Genomic DNA, 20697 nt, shown 5'->3' with positions numbered 1-20697 from the left:
TAGCTCATACTGGAGAAGTTATTGTGGAAGAATTCATTCAATTGTTCATTTAGTGTCCCCCGGGCTCTACAGCTACCTTCAAATAACGACGACTCAAAAGAAGGCGGCAGTGTAGATAGCAGTAGTTCAGACATGTAAGTGATGTTAGAGCACACCTGATATAGTATGTTTGCTCCTGCTCACCTGTGAGGTTCTCTCCGGCTGAAAGCCCTCACCAAGCCCTCTGATGGCAAATTTGGTGGCATTCCAGAGCTTGTTGCAGAAGTGGCGATATCCAAGGATACGGTTCACGTCCAAGTTGATGTCTCGTCCTATAAGGCAAACCGGTGCAATCACAGTTTTAGTCTGAGACCGCATTCTGTTAAAGAAGTCCGCAAGACACAACCCTGCTGCCAGAGAACACAAGTGCATGATGGAGAGGTCTTGTACGCGCTTGCAGAGGGTGCCATCAAACAAGCATTTCTGTTTTTTTATTTCGAAGACGCTGTTACAGCTGTACTGAGCAAAGTGAAGCAGCTTCATTTAAAGGTAAAGGATTCTGCAGGGAAAAATAGTACCTGGCCCATCAATGTCTTGGAAAGAGAAAGGTGAGTACTGGGAAATAGAGTGTATTGTAAAAAAAAAAAAGAAAAATCTGGTACATGAAGTCTGAGAATCACCAGTGCAGGACTTAAAGCCCCGAAAAGCAGCACAAGCATTCTTACCTTGGCTGGTGTAGGCGCAGAGGGCAAATCGTAGGGCGTCTGTACCACACTCAGGGATGCCATTGGGGTAATCTGATTTCTAAGAGAATGGTGAGAGAGTGAAACAGAGGGTACGAGTGGCCCCCTCAGCAACACAGGTAATCCATTTAATTGGTGCTCTCCTGCTGAACATTTCCATTCTACACCCTAGTATTCACAACCATAGTCAACCCCTCTGTATAGCCTATGACCCATCAAACCCTTTTAGTCCAGTTTAAATGAGCGTCCCTTCATTGCTTCCTTTTCCACTCCACTTTAAACGTATGCACCGGTTCTGCGCACCCCACGTTGTCGCCTGCATTAGATATTTTTTCCTCATTTTGCCCCAGCTGGTTCTTCTGTGGTTTTCATGCCTCCTTTTTCATTTTCTTTTCTGACTCTCAAACATAACACCCTCAGGTTTTTGCAACAATATCTTTTTCTTCCACCAGGTCACTTCTCTGCCAGATTTCTTCTTGGTTGCTGAAATGCATTCATCTAAAACCCCTCTTTCACTTTAAGTCCCTCACTACCTGCAAGGATTCCTGCATATCTGTGCCCCTTCCTGTCTCACCCAGTAATGTATTCTCCTGTGAAGGAGGAGGATAACTGATGAAGGCAAAGTCATTTGAGTGAATGTACTCAGCTTAGCAGACGTGCTCACGTACCTGACCATCCTTTGCACGCTCCATCTCCGCAGGATCCAGGTTGCTCTCCACAAGCTGTGCGTGTAGACCCTGCAAAACGGAGCAAGAAGACTATGACATCAGGCGATCACCATCGCTGAGCACCAGCCTCAAAAGAACACACTGGAGAGCGAATTTTCATGACCTGCACTTCACACAACTCTCCACTGACCTTCATCCCAAGAAGCCCTACACTGACCTACACACACACTTTCAGCCCAAGAAACCCTCCATTCAACTTCACAGTTGCCCATTTATCTCAGTACACTCTCCACTGGCATTCACACTTGGCCATTCCTCCTAAGCAGCACTCACTGATTGACTGTCTCTCTTCTCAGTGCAATCAGACCACACTACACTCCTTATTATGAGGAATCCTCTTCTGCATCATTTACAGACTTACAAGCACATTTCCACTCTTTAAAGAAAAAAAAGCTAAAGTAGCCTGATGTGGTCAAGGGTTTAAGGTGATGTTTGTAGCCAGGAACTGATTGCACGTTTGTGATGTTGGGCACACCATATCCCCTCCTTACCACATTTAACACTTTAATTGAGAAGAGACTTTAGTTATCCATTCTTTCCTCTGTGCCACACATGCCACTGGGCTTATGGTACAGCTGCCCAACTTCAGATGAATTAAACTTTCTTCCACTGAACTTTTCTCCTGATATCCCTCCAAGTGGCATTCCTTTTTGCCACAAACTACTTTCATATAGACCATTATCCTTATTACAGCCCTCTTAACCATGAGCACAGCAGATTCCGCACCTCAAGAGTGATTCCGCTGATCACATCCAATGGGTCGATGACGTTGCCCAGGGATTTGCTCATCTTACGACCATGGGCATCACGCACCACGGCATGCAAATACACCTGGAAAGGAGAAGTGGACAAAAAAACTAGATGACTGCACATTAGAATTGGGGCTCAGAAAGCATGCAAGGGTGGTACCACAAGCACACACCCAATAAACCAACCCATTCCTACCCCATAGGACAAAATAGGTCTTGAGTTCCCTAGTTCTGTGTACCACCACTTCGGAGTTGCCAGTGGTACTCAATGAAAATGGGACTAATCTAATTTTTATTATGTAATGAAGTAAATGTGGCCACACTTATAACTTATCCAGCTTCCTATGACACAGTACAATAGCTATACCGGGGCCAGAGATTGCCCTCAGTGTGGCCTCTTATGGCCAGGGAAAGTATTCAGTCTGCTCAAACCCATCCATGCTGGTGTGCTGCATAGACACCGGTCTCAGTACGACTTACAGTATTTTAGGCATCTCAAAGCTGTACAGCAGTGGCGTGAGGCAAAATGATGGGACACTTCTGCAGAATGTGATGAGGCCCCACGATCCACCATATCTCACATATATACATTGGCCTAATGGCTGAATTGGGTTCTTCGAATGTTTGGAGCCCCACAAAAGTTTGGAGGGGCCCTTGGTGGCACAGGGGCTGCAGGGACCTACTTTAAGCCCCTGCTGTACAGGCCAAAATAGAACCCAAGGCTATGGTGGTTCAAGGCAGTTTTTCAGCGTTTTTAGGTAGTCTCGCGACAACGTAAAACTCGAGAATGACAGTTGTACCTATCAATCATGTCTACAGCCTCTGGTCATCACCTTTCTCTACAGTGGTGTGCACAACTTCTTCAAACAAAAGTTGAACACCTGTCAGGTGAAAGGAGTAGCTAATATCAAAGTCTTAGGGGCATTTCTGATTTTAACAGTCACACCCAGCAAGTGCCTAAAACCATATGGAGAAACCAACCCTAGCAAACTGCATTTTAAATTTAGATTTGATTCAGCAAAAGATATAGGGGAGCAGATTCTCAGGTTGTGTACTGTTTCCAGGCAATGCGCTCTCCACTAACACAAAGCACATCATGCAGGGGATTGAGCAGGCAATCTGTTGTCTCTGTGCGAGGAGAGCTGTCTTGGCCCTGCCTTTAGGTCATGTGTTTGTTCAGGTATCGCTCTTGTCAAGGCACAGGCTACCTTGCTGATATCAGAATGGTTCAGGCCAAGTGAGAAACACAAGATCATCCTTGCTCTAGGGTGTGGATTCAAGTCAGACAATTAACTTGGATAATATTGACGGGGAAAAGCAGGAAAGAGCGACATGCAAGAAAATGAGTCTCTGCAGCACCGATAACACTAAACCATATGGAACACAGTAAACCATATGGAACACACTTCAAACTCATAGGAGGGATGAGGTAGGTGGGTATCTTTCTATTCATTTACCAAAGCATGTTCACAGGCACTCCACATATAATCAAGCAGGAATGAGGGAGCCCAGTCAGGACACACCACATGGATTTATCAAAGAAGAGTGAGTAGGCAGTCTCCCCCACTGTAGTTCATGTAAAAAGGCTGATAAATGACTAAAATTGTAAGTTGCTACCAATACCTGGCCATAGGGGCAGTAGCCACTCATATTAAAAGAGGGACCACTTTCAACATATCAGCTAACAGAGCATGTAGACCACTTGTCTGGCGAATTATGTCAAAATATATGGGCCTACCACAATGATAAAACGAAGAGCAAGTAGTTACATGGACATAGTGCCAAGGACTTTCAGCCTAGGTCTCAGGTTTCTGATTTATTCACCGTTTTCTCAATTTGCCTCTTCAAGATTTAGCCACTTAGTGCAGAATAAATATGACTTTGCTTTAACAAAATTTGCTTAAACATATAAATAATTGCCATTCTTTTAAAACAAAGTTTGAACTGCCCACTGTCTATAAAACCATGACATTGTTAGCACTAGCGCACTTGTGACCAAGGTCAAAATGAAGACCTGTGGCTGTTAACCAAGGACTAACGGAACCTTATTTAGGTAGATGCCAGCAGAAATGGAGGTTTGCCCGATCAAACGAAATTGAGAAGACAAAATGAAATCCGCAATTGTCACGCCTTTCTTCAGTTTGCGTCTGAAAACATTCCTAACTCTATCCCTGCTGATCCAACATTGGTCATAGCGAGCCTGTGCAAGAACCCTCCCAAAGCCATAACTTTGAAAATGTGTATTAAAATAAACAGTCCCAGGACTTTCACCAGTTAGTGAACTCAGCAAGACCCCCTTACCTCTTTGAAGGGCAGTTTTCCCGTCAGGGTCAAACCCATCATCACCATTCTGGCCACCCAGAAGAAGAGAATGTCATGGCCTGTCTCCAGCAGCGTCCCTGGGTAGAAAACCTTCAGATCCTCAGTCTGCAATCAGAAAGAACAGGATCTGAGAGGGGGCAACACTACCACAAGTCAATCATTCTGCAAACAGGTAACGAAAGTGAAGTGGGTGACTTCGCATTAGGAGAGGCAGTAATGGGCATGGGAAGATGGCTCTCTTTGACCTGTAAGTATCGTGAAAATGAAACATCAGACTCGCACTGGATGGGTCGAACCAGGAAAGATTGTTCAAAAAGAGCTGAGAGGATGGACCAGTCCAGTGAGAGGACATTGTAAGTCATGCCATCCTTGGAAAGATGAGGCTTTACAGTAGAGGTATTGGCTGAGCGTGGAATGGGGATTGTTTCTGGAAGAAGTTCTAACTGCTGATGGTGTGTGCAGAGAATGAGGAACGTCTGTGCTTTGAAAGAACTAAGGAGCTCTTCTGGCATAAGAGAATGCAGTGCTGCTCTGAAATGTTGTGCCACTTCAGTCTACGCTCCCACAGGACGCCCACTGGGTAGTAGTATCAACAAAGGATGCTTAAAACAAAACATGTGAGCGCTTCAAAGAAAATTCTACAGTGAAAGACAGAGGTGGGAAGAGTAACACGAGAAAGGATCTGTCGCTCCATTCATTTTTGGAAGACTTGTAGGATGGGAAAAATAGATGTTGGCTGGATGTGAGGATCTTTACTGTTGGAGGTTTGAGGATGAGAAGAAGTGACCCTTTCACCTATCAGTCTGGGATCTGATGTAGACATTCCTTTGTGGTCCTCAGCTGTCAGGGAGCGCTTCTTAAATCACTAATGTTTACCAGGAGAATTCAATATCAGTTTGCAAGTCCTGATCATTAGACCACTGTGATGCTAAAGGACTGGTCACCTCACCCATCAGCATTTTAGGTGCGCACTGACGCACGAACATAGGAGAAATAAAACTATGCTTCAAAGGACAGGGCTTGAGGGCTGCATGTGATCTCCCGGCATACCCCCACACAGCACAAAGGTTCTTTCTAGTGGATACTCTGCCCTTCCACACTCAGACCAGCTCTACTGGAGAGATGAGCTTAAATTCTTTCTTGCATCGCCTGTGTGGTGCTCTTAGTTTGCATGCCATCTTTATTTCCCTAGTCGAAGAAGAAAGAGCAGCATCATTTCTCGTACAGGGGGACGAGTCCACTTTCTGTGGCCAGGGAGTATTGAATATAGATTGAGTTAGCAACAGTGTCTGCCATGTGTCTTCATTGCCTGACCTCTCAATAGTGCCTCTATATTCTGAGCTCCCAGGGTACCTTTGAGCTGTAAGGAGGGTTCACCTCAGGGAGAGTGTAGTGAATCGCACATGCCTATCTCCGAGAGACTTGGACCAACCTGCCCCTGGATGGGAAGCATGTTTACAATGGGAGTAGGCAGGCTCGAGACAACTGGCTGCAGGAAGCTATTATTGGTTGAAGCAGTGACTGATCACGGAATGTCCTGTGGGCTGATCAAGTTGTTAAGGGGTTCACTACTCCTAACCATGGCTGTCGAGCTGCAGCCAATGTCAAACAGGATCTCCTGAAACACAGGTTTCAGGATGCTCTGCAACCACTCTCTTCCTTGCTGCCAAATCAAAACTGTATTGAAATGCTGGATCAACATGCCACACCTCTACAAGATTGGCCATTCTTGCGTATATGTATGTGGTATGCGTATAGCACACATGCCTAGGCAGCTTCAGTTGCTCACCGAGTACTACCTACCCACTGACCTCTATTTTGTATGGATCACACAATACACAAATAAAGTTTCATCTTTTGATCAACTGTTCCAGCCTCCATTAATGTAGGCTGCTTGGGTATGAGTCTTTCAGATATAGAGTACTGAGTTCGTGAACATTTCTTCAGGGGGGGGGGGCAGTGATTGTTTGAGAACCAGGTTTAAAGAGGACAACAGAGAGTCACACCAGCCCACATAGGTTCAGCTCACAAAGATTCTGCGAATAGAATAGTGGTGCAAGGCATGTGGGAGAATTGGCTATATTAAAGGAAGCAGGATGGCTCAGAGTGTCTGAGAGAAAGACCAATAATATAGGAATTCTTTCCATGGAGTTAAAAGCTGGACACTTTATTTCTTCCAGTTGTTGGTGAAGGTCCCAAGGGATCTCTTGGCAGGCACTGTATCTAAAGCCAGGGAGAGAAAGTCTTCAACTCAATAAAGTGTAAAGGAGATGTGAAAACCAGCTCCCAAAAGATACTTGAAGGATTTCGAGGAGGGTTTATTCTGTTAGGAAGAAGGGTATTATACAGAAACACAGTGTCATTCTGAGAACTGCAGATAGAAACATACACTACAGAATTAATTGGGGTAGGTCACAAAAGTAACTTACGCTTGTGAGTAATTTACATGTGTATGGTTACTCTTACACTTCTGAGTAACTTTACTACTCTGGCTATTCGCAAAATCAGAGAGTAAAGTTACTCAAACATTTTGACTTGCGCGTCTCCACACCCTGAAACAGGGGTAGAGCCAAAATTACAAGTTAACGTTACTACTGCCAAATAGAAATAGTACTATGTCCAGCACCACACATGGCAAACCACTAATATTGCAACACCCTCCCACAGAAAATAATGGAGGCAGGAAATTAAATAAATCCCAATAGAAAATAATAATAAAGTAAATTATTTGAAATCTAGACACAAATAATTAATGGTAAACATTTACAAATAAACAATGTTAATATTTAATTATAAAATATTTTAACAACAATTTTGTATTTGGAAATTAGTGTAAGATTACATTTTAACAAAATATAATGAAATTACTTTTCATTAATACAATACATCACTTTAATAACTATGAACGCATAATGACATTTTTTTTTTACTTTAGGTAGAAATGTATTTAACTTAAATATCAGATTTTTTTTTAAAATTTAACACATTTAAAGATTTTATTCAAAATTAGGTTACGAGTGCCGTAGCATTTTTTGTTTGTTCTGCATATAAAATAAAAATATACAAATAATTTTCACTAAAATTCAACATAAAAATATTTTAAGTCGTTTTTTTCCAAGTTTTGCAAAGTTTTTTACTGTGTCCAAACAGGACTGCAGAAGCAAAACATCTGCATATAAGTTTGTACAAGAACTTTGCAGTACGTTTGCAGTACTACTATAGTACGACAAAATACTGTATATGAATAGGCTTCAATGTGTCATAGAACAGAGCTGTTTGGTAAAGTTATGCAGTCCCAGTGGCAGGCCTCCCAAACAGACATGTGTCTAAGCTCTTAGGCTTTCTTTCACGGGATGGCAATTCCAGACAGAGGAAGAAAATCAAGAGTGATTTCTAATTAAAACATGAGCCACTGGTTTGTGAATTTTAAAAGGATAGAGAACAAGACAATTCTTAATTTCAAAAGGGACATCAACAGAAATTGCAATGAGACTTTATGGGACCTACAAAAGCTTCCATCCTTGCCGCTTCAGTGGAAGGAATGAATGCACAGATGGTGAGGGACACTGAGAAGCAAACAATATCAACATGGCTAGATGGGACAGGGCTTCAAAAAGGCAAAAACTGATGAACATGCAATACCTGCTTACCTCGTTCGGCCAGCCGAAGATTGAGAATGGGAAGATACCAGAGGAGAACCAGGTGTCCAGGACGTCCTCATCTGGAAGGAGGAAGACAAGAAGCCTTAGGGATGGCTTAGGGATACTAATCCAGATCTAACATGTGGGGAAACAGCAGAACACATCAAATGCGCCTTTAGAAGGGACAGCCCCTTAAACCCATTAACCTACAATCATAGCACACGCTCCTAAAATGGAAGTCAGAAGTGCCCTACATCAAGTATATATATATTTTTTGTTGCAAATATATGTATTGATTTTTAAACATATAATCAAACAACTACACCCAAAACAAAACGGTGCGACGTCCACCCCCACCCCTACACCTACACCTAATATTTGAACAGCCCACAGTGTCATCTTCTAAGAGATAAGAGACAGGTCCTCTGTACCAGTGTGCCCTTTAGTTGTTGTAAGATGACTTATGTGGTCTAAAAAACTCAACTGGTAAAGAAAAACTTCAAAACATCACTTATGCCATAAGAGATGGGTTAATCTGCGCTTGGAGATGTCGCTGCAAGATTTGCGTTCTGGGTTTTCTACAGCATTGTTTGTGATCAGAGTATTGTTTCTTACCTTGCCTCAGAGAGATCTTTTCTGCTGCTACATTAAATAATTTGGCAGCCTTTTGCCGGGCTTCCTCTTCAGTGCGGCCGCTCACCCAGTACTTGCCATCCATGTCCTACCGATAGCAAGGGAGTCAGGATAGTTTTAATGGCCCTACAATGCCCCGCAAACTCATACACAGCAACGCTATTCCACAAACAGTCGTACAGCCTGTCCATGCACTTCCAGAATGGACATCTTCTCTACAAGTAGATACTAGCACCCAGTGACCCGTTAACCCTACTACTCAGGTGCTACCTAAATGGTATATTAGACTGTGACAGGAGAATGATCTTCTTCGCTCCTCTGACCAAATCATCCTCCCTCCTCCCTCAACCTACCCAGGGAAGGTTATAGCCAAGTCCTTTAGGCTAGACAAATGTTTATGGGACTCATGTTGCTAAGGATTTTTAAAACCATAGGACCAAACTCCAACAGTCATGGATTCCTCACTTCAAACCAGGTACGCAGATAATTCCCCTGCTTCCAGTGATGATGCTATAGAGGTGCTGCCTTCTTACCTCACCAGGAGGAACGGATGGGTCTTCAACAGTGACAAAATAGGCCGGGATGCGGTGGCCCCACCAGAGCTGCCGGGAAATACACCAATCTCTGGGGGGAAAAAAGTGACAGGATGAAGAGCTTAAACAAAAAATGAAAAAAATCAGCAATAGTTCCAAAAATTAATTACTGTGGAGGTGCTTGTGTACCTAGTGCAGAGAAATCCTTGTGGGGAATAACACAGGTGTAAAAGGGGTGGTTCAGTTGGACACTTTTATATGCAGACTATGCATTTAGGGAAGACATTTTCTTTTTTTTTAAACCAATAAAAGCTACTTGATGGGTGAAAAAAGAAGGTATTTGTGAGAAGTTGGCCTGATGTGCAGTGCTCACTATTCTAGTGATCACTATATATCAGTCCAAACAACCCTTATTGATGATTGGTTGTAAGTCAACCTTATAGACCAGCTATCCTAGTAGCATGGATACGAGCAGTCTAAGGCTAAGACTCTAGAGGGCGTGTTAAGCCAGCTGTTTTACCATCACATTACCCCTTGAACACCCAGTGAAAGGACACCACACAAGTTGTTATGAAAATAAACAGTGTATTTATTTATAACAAGACTACCCTGGCTCTTTATGAGACAGGGAGCTAAGCACACAACAAAACTCTTACGAAAATACTTTTAAGTTAGCACGTTACACAAATGCCCGAGGGGCACGAAAAACCATATACACTAAAAGTGGAATGCGAATTACTAGCAGGTAAGTAACAGTTCTAATAGGCTTTGGAATCGCTAGGACTGGACTAGGGAATCGTTAGATTACTACTAGGAGACCCAGGGGACTCGGGTGCAGAGTGTGCACTCTCACGCGGGATGCGGGACAAAGTCTATGGAGGCTAGTAAAGGCAAAGTTAGTGTTCACGGGCAAACCCGACCTGGTAGGAAGAAAACGACAGTGGATCCTGACCCTAGGATAGTGAGGCTATGCTGGGACACCGAAGTGCCGAAGTTACCTAGCCCAGGGGCTGCAGCTGCATAGGTCTGAAAAGACGTCGGGGATCTCGTTGCCGGACCAGGAGCCTGGAAGGAAGAAGTTGCTGGCAGGCGACCAGTGAAGAAAAGTTCGATGGATCCAAGCCTGGATCAAGGAAGAAGAAACCTGAAAGCAGAGGGGACCAAGTTCTTGAATCACTAGCCAGTGATTAAGTGGGCACCAGGATGGCACCGGGCGAAGTCACCGCAGTCAGGTGAGTGGGCGCTGCTGGGCTCTGCAGTCTCTCGGACCAGGAGGCGTTGTCGGCGACCAGGATGGAGGTGCGAGCTGTCCCACGAAGGATGAAGTCGTTGGCGTCGAAGTTACCCAGGATTGGGCAACAAGCCTTGGCTAATTCAAGCCCACGCGGTGGACTCAAAATGGCGTCTTGAGTGGACCAGGAGGGTCCGGGGTGCTCCTCTTCTGGAAGGGAGCAAGGGCCAGTCTGGAGCAACCAGACCAGCAGCAGAAATGTCGTCGGGCGTCGTCAGGAAGGCCACAAGCCAGCGGGCTAGTAGCCAAACAACGCGGTGAGCAGCAAAAAGCAGAAGGGCCCCACGCAGATCGTGGAGATGCTGGGGGGCTGCTCTTCGGTGCTGGAGCTGCTCAGGGTGGGGGCTTCTCGGACCCCAAAGCACTCACCAGGAATTCACTCGGCGGGCTTGCTGGAAAGAAGTCGTGCAGTCTTGAAGATGGCCGGTCCCTCGAGGTCTCGTCACACCCACGAATCTCAGCGTGACTGATGATGCAGGTAGAGGTCAGAGGTGCCAGGGAAGCCGGTTCTCGTCGAGCTGGGCAGTCTTGATCCGGAGGAGAGACTTGCAGCAGACCGCAGTGTTCTTAGATGGTGCCTGCGGATGCAGGGTGACTACTCCTTAGTCACAAGGGAGAAATCTTAGGAAGAAGTCTTGAGTTCCTTTCGTGGAAAGTAGTTTCAGGATTCAAAGATGATCTGATTTGGAAGGGGGCCAGTCTCTACCTTTATCCTGTAAAAAGGGGCTGGCACGCGACTAAGTCCTGCCCTATGGGTGGGACTAGGAGGGGGGTGGTTACACCCACTTCCTTGGCGGGCTTTTCCCCAGCACAGGGTCTGGAGTGACCCTGGAACTGGTTCCAGCCAGCCTATGCACAGTGAGCACCGGGGTGCCACGTGCAGTCACCTTCCTCTAAAGCCCTGCCTACCTACAATACACAAAACCCTGTCTGGGACGGTGCTGGCACCGCCCCTGGCAGGAAACCCTTTGTCCTTATCTCCTGCTCTGGGAGGACTCCCAGCAGCAGGAGGGCAGACTTGTGTCTCGGTGGCAGCATCCATTTTGTGGATGCTAAGGCTCTGTCTGACTTTTAACCGGGTTATAGGTTACAGGCATGTCGTGTCCCTCTAGAAGGGTGGAATGCTAACCCCGTCGCCAGAATTGGCGAGGGGTTAGTATTCCAATTCGTATGACACCTTACTCGACATGTTTTGATAAAGCGATACCAGAGTTGGCACATAACCGCGAGGATTATAATGCACTTAAGAGTATATGGTATGCGATATCATGGAAACGGCTAAGGGATGGATCCCGAAAGCCGCAGACAGGCTCAGCTCATGCTAGAGCACCATCTCACACGATTCCAAGCACTCTGCCTTCAGGATTGTTAAGGCCTGCTATAGGAGATCTGTGTGTCCATTTTTAGGGTTAGATATAGGTATACTATATCTAAAGCAAAGGGTGAGTACACCACCTTGCCCCAGCTGTCGTGCAGCCAGTTGTGTCAGTTTTAGTTAGTCAATCCAGGGGTGGCATAATACATGCTTCAGCCCCTGGGAGACTTCTGGGTGCACCTCAGCCCTGGGTACAGGGACTTGGAGAGGGCCCAGTGCCAATTCAGTACCTGAGTACAATTTGGATAGAGAGAACAGCTAGGCTGTGGGTCTGATTAGCAGGCCCACAGCCAGGGAAAGTCGTAAACCAGTGCAGCAAAAAGCAAAAATCTGGGTGATCATAGGATTGCAGACCCTACTCTCCTACATGACCCCCCCCCCAAACTTTGGGACAATAAACTAACCTTGACCAGGTGAGTCTTCTTGCTCTAAGTGGAAATACCTGGAGAGCCCATCAGCATTGCTGTGATCAGTCCCAGGTCTATGCTCCACTGTAAAATCCATCCCCTGTAGGGAAATGGACCACCTAAGCAGTTTGGGGTTTTCACCCTTCATCTGATTTAGCCACAAGAGGGGCTTATGGTCTGTCTGAATGGTGAAGTGAGTGCCAAACAAGTAGGCCCTCAGCTTCTTCAGGGCCCAGACCACAGCAAAGGCCTCCCTCTCAATAGCTGACCAATTTTTCTCTCTGGGTGTCAACCTTCTACTAATGAAAGCAATAGGCTGATCATTACCATCAAAATTCAGTTGAGACAGAACAGCTCCCACACCCAACTCAGAAGCATCTGTTTGGACAATGAATGGCTTGGAGTAATCTGGACTCTTGAGGATAGGTGCTGTGCACATGGCCTGCTTTAGGTCATTGAATGCTTTCTGACAGCTTGCTGTCCACTGAACTTTCTTTGGCATCTTCTTGCTTGTCAGGTCATTAAGGGGGGTCACTATGGACCCATAATTTCTGACAAACTTCCTATAGTACCCAGTCAGGCCCAAGAAAGCTCGAACCTGAGTCTGGGTGATTGGAGGAGTCCAGTCCTTGATGGCCTGTATCTTACTCTCCAGTGGCTGAACCTGGCCTCCACCTACAAGGTGGCCCAGGTATACAACCTGTGACTGCCCTATCTGGCACTTTGTGGCCTTGATAGTGAGGCCTGCCTTTTGCAGGGCCTCTAACACTTTCCTCAGGTGGACCAGGTGATCCTCCCAGGTGGAGCTAAAGACAGCAATATCGTCAAGATAAGCTGCACAGAAGTCATCCAGCCCAGTGAGGACTTGATTCACCAACCTTTGGAAGGTGGCAGGTGCATTTTTCAGTCCAAAGGGCATTACCACAAATTGATAATGCCCTCCAGGGGTAGAAAATGCTGTCTTAGGTTTGGCTTCCTCAGCTAACCTGATTTGCCAATACCCAGCTGTCAAATCAAATGTGCTTAAGAAGTTGGCAGAAGCCAATCTATCTATAAGCTCATCTGCTCTTGGTATTGGGTGGGCATCAGTCTTAGTGACTGCATTGAGGCCTCTGTAGTCTACGCAAAACCTCATCTCTCTCTTACCACCCTGGGTGTGAGGCTTTGGCACTAGAACTACTGGGCTAGCCCAAGGGCTATCTGAGGGCTCAATGACTCCCAGTTCCAACATTTTCTGCACTTCAGTTTTGATGCAGTCTCTAACATGATCAGGCTGTCTGTAGATTTTACTCTTGACAGGCAGACTGTCTCCAGTGTCAACATCATGGGTACACCAATCAGTTTGGCTGGGTGTCAGAGAGAACATATGTCGAAAGGATTGCAGAACTTGCCTGCAATCCTGTTGCTGATGTTCAGTGAGGCTGCCACAAAAGACAACACCATCAACTGACCCATCATCAGGATTCTGAGTGAGCAGGTCTGGGAGAGGGTCACTCTCTTCCTCCTGTCCCTCATCTGTGGCCATGAGCAAGCTCATGTCCTTCCTGTCAACATATGCCTTGAGCCTGTTAACATGGAGCACTCTGAGAGGGCTCCTGGGAGTTCCAAGGTCCACCAAGTAGGTAACCTCTCCCTTTTGCTCAATGATGGTGTGGGGCCCAGACCATTTGTCTTTCAGAGCTGCTGGGGCCACTGGCTCCAGCACCCACACCTTCTGTCCTGGCTGGTACACAGTCAGTACAGCCTTTTGGTCATGCCAAGCTTTTTGAAGTTCCTGGCTGGCCTCAAGGTTTTTAGATGCCTTTTCCATATACTCAGCCATCCTGGAGCGGAGACCAAGTACATAGTCCACTATGTTGGTTGCAGGCTTTTTGAGAGGCCTCTCCCATCCATCCTTCACCAAACACAGGGGTCCCCTTACAGGATGCCCATACAGAAGCTCAAAAGGGCTGTAGCCAACCCCCTTCTGTGGGACCTCTCTGTAAGCAAACAAGAGGCAGGGGATCAGGACATCCCATCTTCTCCTAAGAGGTTCAGGTAGTCCATGAATCATCCCTTTCAGGGTCCTGTTGAATCTCTCAACAAGCCCATTGCATTGTGGATGATAGGGTGTGGTGAACTTGTAGTTCACACCACACTCTTTCCACATGGCAGTCAGATATCCTGACATGAAGTTTGTACCTCTGTCAGAAACGACCTCCTTAGGGAAACCCACTCTGGAGAACACTCCAACTAGGGCTCTTGCCACTACAGGGGCTGTAGTGGTCCTAAGGGGAATAGCCTCAGGATACCTGGTAGCATGGTCCACCACCACCAGTATAAACTTGTGTCCTGATGCTGTCTGGGGTTCCATTGGACCAACAATGTCAATCCCCACTCTTTCAAAGGGAACCCCCACCACAGGTAGTGGTATGAGGGGGGCCTTTGTTGTGCCACCTGACTTACCACTGGCTTGGCAAGTGACACATGAGCGACAAAACTCCTTGGTATTCTCATTCATATGGGGCCAGTGAAAGTGTGAGACAAGCCTGTCCCAAGTCTTTGTCTGACCTAAATGACCTGCAAGGGGAATCTCATGGGCCAAGGTGAGAAGGAAACCTCTCAGAGACAAGGGGATGACCAGCCTCCTGGTTGCACCAGGCTTGGGGTCTCTTGACTCAGAGTACAGGAGTCCATCTTCCCAGTATACCCTGTGGGCACCTGTGGCATTCCCTGCAGCCTCAGCAGCAGCCTGCTGTCTGAGGGGTTCAAGGGAAGGGCAGCTCAACTGTTCCTTCCCCAGGTCTGCTCTGGAGGGTCCCCCTGAGCCCAGAAACTCAACTTGATCAAGTTCAAGCTCTTTAGGCTCAGTTTCCCTCAGCTCTTCTAGATCAGCCTCCTCAGAGACTTGATCCTCAACCTGGGGCAAGGGGGAAGGCAAAGCCTTACCCTTACTGCTCTTCTTCTTGGAAGGTGTCTGGTCCATAATTTCAGGATCCAGCACCTGTTCAGTGGGGCATCTTCTGGCCTGTGACCTAGTCACAGCAAGCACATGTGCTGGCAAGCCTAACATCTCCATGTGAGTCCTCTGCTCCACTTCTGACCATTGTGATGACTCCAAATCATTGCCCAACAAACAATCAACTGGGAGGTCTGAACTGACTACAACTTTCTTTTGTCCCTTCACTCCACCCCAGGAGAAAGCTACAATTGCCACACTATGACTAGTAGTGACATTGCTGGCATTGGTCACCAGGAAATCAGTACCTGGCATGATCTGTCCAGGGTCCACAAAGTTAGGTGTCACCATGGTGACACTGGCACAAGTGTCCCTATAGGCCTGAGCCATTTTGCCATTAATCAAAGGTGTCTGCCTGTATTTGCCCAAAGTATTGGGACTTATTTCAGGGGACATATCCATATCCCCTGTACAGACAAGGACAGCCTGAGTGAGTGTGCCAACTAAGTTGTCAGACCCCTCAGTACCCAAGGTTAACCCAACTAATGCCTTGGGAGTGACACTACCACTACTGACTGTACTAGGGGGTGCAGTTGCTTTAGGAGCTGTAGTGGCAGGAGTTTGTCCTCCTCCTCTTTTGGTGCACTCACTAAACCAGTGAGATTTACTTTTGCAGTACTGGCACCACCTTTTTGACTGGCCTTCTTGAGTCTTCTTCTTCTGGGAAGCCTGACCCCCACCCTCTTTGGTTTGTTGGGGACCTGGTGAAGACTTCTGGTCATTTTGCTCATTCTTAACATTACCCTTCTGGTCTGCTTTCTTCTGACCACCCTGGTTCTGGTTCTGGTTCTGCTTGATCCTTGTCCTGACCCATTTGTCTGCCTTCTTTCCCAATTCTTGGGGAGAGGTCAGATCTGAATCAACAAGGTGCTGGTGCAGCAACTGGTTCTGACAATTGTTCAAAATTTGTTCTCTCATCATTAGATTATACAATCCTGTGTAATATGTAACCTTGCTACCCAGCAACCAGCCCTCCAAAGCCTTAGTGGCACAATCCACAAAATCAGACCAGTCCTGAGACTGAGTTTTCTGGGTGTCTCTGAACAGCAACCTGTACTGCTCAGTGGTTAAACCAAACCCATCAACCAGTGTATTCTTCAGGACCTGGTAATTGTAAGCATCCTCCACTCTTGTAGTGAGGAGCTTATCTCTACCTTTACCATCAAAGGAGAGCCACAGTATAGCTGCCCACTGACTCTGGGGAATGCCCTGCACAGTGCAGGCCCTCTCCAGAGCAGCCATCCATTTCTGGATATCATCCCCTTGCTTAAAGGGGGGGCACTATTTTAGTCAGGTGTTTAGTATCTAAACCCTTCTCTCTATCTCTTGGGAGATTGCTGCCACCAGTGGGAGCTAGCCCACTCATCTGCTGCTCTCTTGCCAGGGCAAGCTTCTCTTTGGCCAGGGCAATTTCTTCCCTTTCAATCCTCAGTTCAGCTTGTCTCATCCTAGCTTCATGCTCTTTTCTCTGAGGGGAAGTAAATCTCCTCTGTGGAGGATTCCTTCTCCCCTGAGAAGAGGCATTAGAGTGCAGAGATCTATTGGAGTCCCTAGAAAGAGATCTATCTCTCCTAACTCCAAGGTTAGGCCCACTTCGGGTTAGTACTGGGGGGCCCCCAGATCCTAGCCCAAGCAAGTCTAAGTTGGTCCTAGTTAGCCTTCTGACTACCTCAAGACCCTTGTCTACCTCATCCCCAGAGAGTACCTCCTGATCCTCCTCCTCAACTGCTGAATCAGTGTTGTGGAGATCTGGATCCCCAGAGGTTCCCTCTAAGGCTGGCATGTTCTCATGTAACTGAGAAAGCTTTCTGGCATCATATGTCTCTAAGAGACCTATCAGAAAGGAAGTGGTGGGGTTAGACCCCTGCTTCAGTTTTCTGGAGACACAGATCTGTCTCATCTCATGAAAGCTGAGAGCTGCATATCTTGAAGTGACCTGTGGAGGGTCAACACTGACCAGGGGAGTCTCAGTAGAGTCCCCCTGAGTCGACATGCTTTTCTAGTGAGGTGTAAGTGGTGCACTTACCTACACTATATGTTTGCCTACTGATCCCTTGCTAGAGTTGTAGTTTAGGGTGTGCTAGGCCCTAGGAGCTACAACAGCTGGTTCAGTAGAACTCAGAGTATTCTAAGCTAAGTTATATGTACCTTTAGTACTTATGTGATCTTTCACAAGATATTCTTAGGGCATGTGTGGTAAAACAACAGCAAGCTCAAATCCCAACCGCTGCTCACCAATGTGAGAAGTTGGCCTGATGTGCAGTGCTCACTATTCTAGTGATCACTATATATCAGTCCAAACAACCCTTATTGATGATTGGTTGTAAGTCAACCTTATAGACCAGCTATCCTAGTAGCATGGATACGAGCAGTCTAAGGCTAAGACTCTAGAGGGCGTGTTAAGCCAGCTGTTTTACCATCACATTACCCCTTGAACACCCAGTGAAAGGACACCACACAAGTTGTTATGAAAATAAACAGTGTATTTATTTATAACAAGACTACCCTGGCTCTTTATGAGACAGGGAGCTAAGCACACAACAAAACTCTTACGAAAATACTTTTAAGTTAGCACGTTACACAAATGCCCGAGGGGCACGAAAAACCATATACACTAAAAGTGGAATGCGAATTACTAGCAGGTAAGTAACAGTTCTAATAGGCTTTGGAATCGCTAGGACTGGACTAGGGAATCGTTAGATTACTACTAGGAGACCCAGGGGACTCGGGTGCAGAGTGTGCACTCTCACGCGGGATGCGGGACAAAGTCTATGGAGGCTAGTAAAGGCAAAGTTAGTGTTCACGGGCGAACCCGACCTGGTAGGAAGAAAACGACAGTGGATCCTGACCCTAGGATAGTGAGGCTATGCTGGGACACCGAAGTGCCGAAGTTACCTAGCCCAGGGGCTGCAGCTGCATAGGTCTGAAAAGACGTCGGGGATCTCGTTGCCAGACCAGGAGCCTGGAAGGAAGAAGTTGCTGGCAGGCGACCAGTGAAGAAAAGTTCGATGGATCCAAGCCTGGATCAAGGAAGAAGAAACCTGAAAGCAGAGGGGACCAAGTTCTTGAATCACTAGCCAGTGATTAAGTGGGCACCAGGATGGCACCGGGCGAAGTCACCGCAGTCAGGTGAGTGGGCGCTGCTGGGCTCTGCAGTCTCTCGGACCAGGAGGCGTTGTCGGCGACCAGGATGGAGGTGCGAGCTGTCCCACGAAGGATGAAGTCGTTGGCGTCGAAGTTACCCAGGATTGGGCAACAAGCCTTGCCTAATTCAAGCCCACGCGGTGGACTCAAAATGGCGTCTTGAGTGGACCAGGAGGGTCCGGGGTGCTCCTCTTCTGGAAGGGAGCAAGGGCCAGTCTGGAGCAACCAGACCAGCAGCAGAAATGTCGTCGGGCGTCGTCAGGAAGGCCACAAGCCAGCGGGCTAGTAGCCAAACAACGCGGTGAGCAGCAAAAAGCAGAAGGGCCCCACGCAGATCGTGGAGATGCTGGGGGGCTGCTCTTCGGTGCTGGAGCTGCTCAGGGTGGGGGCTTCTCGGACCCCAAAGCACTCACCAGGAATTCACTCGGCGGGCTTGCTGGAAAGAAGTCGTGCAGTCTTGAAGATGGCCGGTCCCTCGAGGTCTCGTCACACCCACGAATCTCAGCGTGACTGATGATGCAGGTAGAGGTCAGAGGTGCCAGGGAAGCCGGTTCTCGTCGAGCTGGGCAGTCTTGATCCGGAGGAGAGACTTGCAGCAGACCGCAGTGTTCTTAGATGGTGCCTGCGGATGCAGGGTGACTACTCCTTAGTCACAAGGGAGAAATCTTAGGAAGAAGTCTTGAGTTCCTTTCGTGGAAAGTAGTTTCAGGATTCAAAGATGATCTGATTTGGAAGGGGGACAGTCTCTACCTTTATCCTGTAAAAAGGGGCTGGCACGCGACTAAGTCCTGCCCTATGGGTGGGACTAGGAGGGGGGTGGTTACACCCACTTCCTTGGCGGGCTTTTCCCCAGCACAGGGTCTGGAGTGACCCTGGAACTGGTTCCAGCCAGCCTATGCACAGTGAGCACCGGGGTGCCACGTGCAGTCACCTTCCTCTAAAGCCCTGCCTACCTACAATACACAAAACCCTGTCTGGGACGGTGCTGGCACCGCCCCTGGCAGGAAACCCTTTGTCCTTATCTCCTGCTCTGGGAGGACTCCCAGCAGCAGGAGGGCAGACTTGTGTCTCGGTGGCAGCATCCATTTTGTGGATGCTAAGGCTCTGTCTGACTTTTAACCGGGTTATAGGTTACAGGCATGTCGTGTCCCTCTAGAAGGGTGGAATGCTAACCCCGTCGCCAGAATTGGCGAGGGGTTAGTATTCCAATTCGTATGACACCTTACTCGACATGTTTTGATAAAGCGATACCAGAGTTGGCACATAACCGCGAGGATTATAATGCACTTAAGAGTATATGGTATGCGATATCATGGAAACGGCTAAGGGATGGATCCCGAAAGCCGCAGACAGGCTCAGCTCATGCTAGAGCACCATCTCACACGATTCCAAGCACTCTGCCTTCAGGATTGTTAAGGCCTGCTATAGGAGTGACTGATAGGAGATCTGTGTGTCCATTTTTAGGGTTAGATATAGGTATACTATATCTAAAGCAAAGGGTGAGTACACCACCTTGCCCCAGCTGTCGTGCAGCCAGTTGTGTCAGTTTTAGTTAGTCAATCCAGGGGTGGCATAATACATGCTTCAGCCCCTGGGAGACTTCTGGGTGCACCTCAGCCCTGGGTACAGGGACTTGGAGAGGGCCCAGTGCCAATTCAGTACCTGAGTACAATTTGGATAGAGAGAACAGCTAGGCTGTGGGTCTGATTAGCAGGCCCACAGCCAGGGAAAGTCGTAAACCAGTGCAGCAAAAAGCAAAAATCTGGGTGATCATAGGATTGCAGACCCTACTCTCCTACAGTATTCATTTTCTTGTTTGTGAAATTTACTATGTTCATGTATAATGCCTGAGAGTAACTTGAAGGCTATGTCTACTGGCCATAGCGGTTCCCTCAGGCTCCCTCATTCATAGACTCAACAGGGTAGGAAAGAAAGGAGACGGTATCACCATAATATATCGCCAGTCCTTCAGAGGCTCCTTTATGGAACTTACTAGCCCAACAGATTTTGGGGCTCTGGCTTTCAAATTACAACTCACTAAGCACTATTCCTTCAATGGAATACTTTTCTATTGTCCCCCAGTTTTTAGATTTAAAAATAGATTCCCCACCTTCACTATTTTATGTGATTTTAATGTGCACTTAGAAATCCCTG

At 47.1% G+C, this 20697-nt stretch overlaps 1 protein-coding gene across 6 annotated transcripts in view; it reads right to left on the bottom strand.

The window, feature by feature from the left end:
• The window catches only part of VARS1 (valyl-tRNA synthetase 1), a 205901-nt gene that overhangs the window by 58893 nt on the left and 126311 nt on the right, over positions 1-20697 (bottom strand). For all 6 annotated transcript variants that reach the window (XM_078646021.1, XM_078646024.1, XM_078646022.1 and 3 more), the window contains exons 18-25: positions 9329-9419; positions 8778-8883; positions 8172-8242; positions 4501-4626; positions 2177-2281; positions 1391-1459; positions 705-783; positions 184-311 (exon numbers count right to left, since the gene is read on the bottom strand). In XM_078646021.1, coding sequence (XP_078502147.1) covers positions 184-311; positions 705-783; positions 1391-1459; positions 2177-2281; positions 4501-4626; positions 8172-8242; positions 8778-8883; positions 9329-9419 — 775 coding nt within the window. The remainder of the gene's footprint in view (positions 1-183; positions 312-704; positions 784-1390; positions 1460-2176; positions 2282-4500; positions 4627-8171; positions 8243-8777; positions 8884-9328; positions 9420-20697) is intronic.

Source organism: Lissotriton helveticus, chromosome 5_1 (genome assembly GCF_964261635.1).
Source record: "Lissotriton helveticus chromosome 5_1, aLisHel1.1, whole genome shotgun sequence".
Lineage (NCBI taxonomy): Eukaryota > Metazoa > Chordata > Amphibia > Caudata > Salamandridae > Lissotriton > Lissotriton helveticus.
The sequence above is the reverse complement of the archived record's forward strand: the minus strand, read 5'-3'. Positions and strand labels throughout refer to the sequence as shown.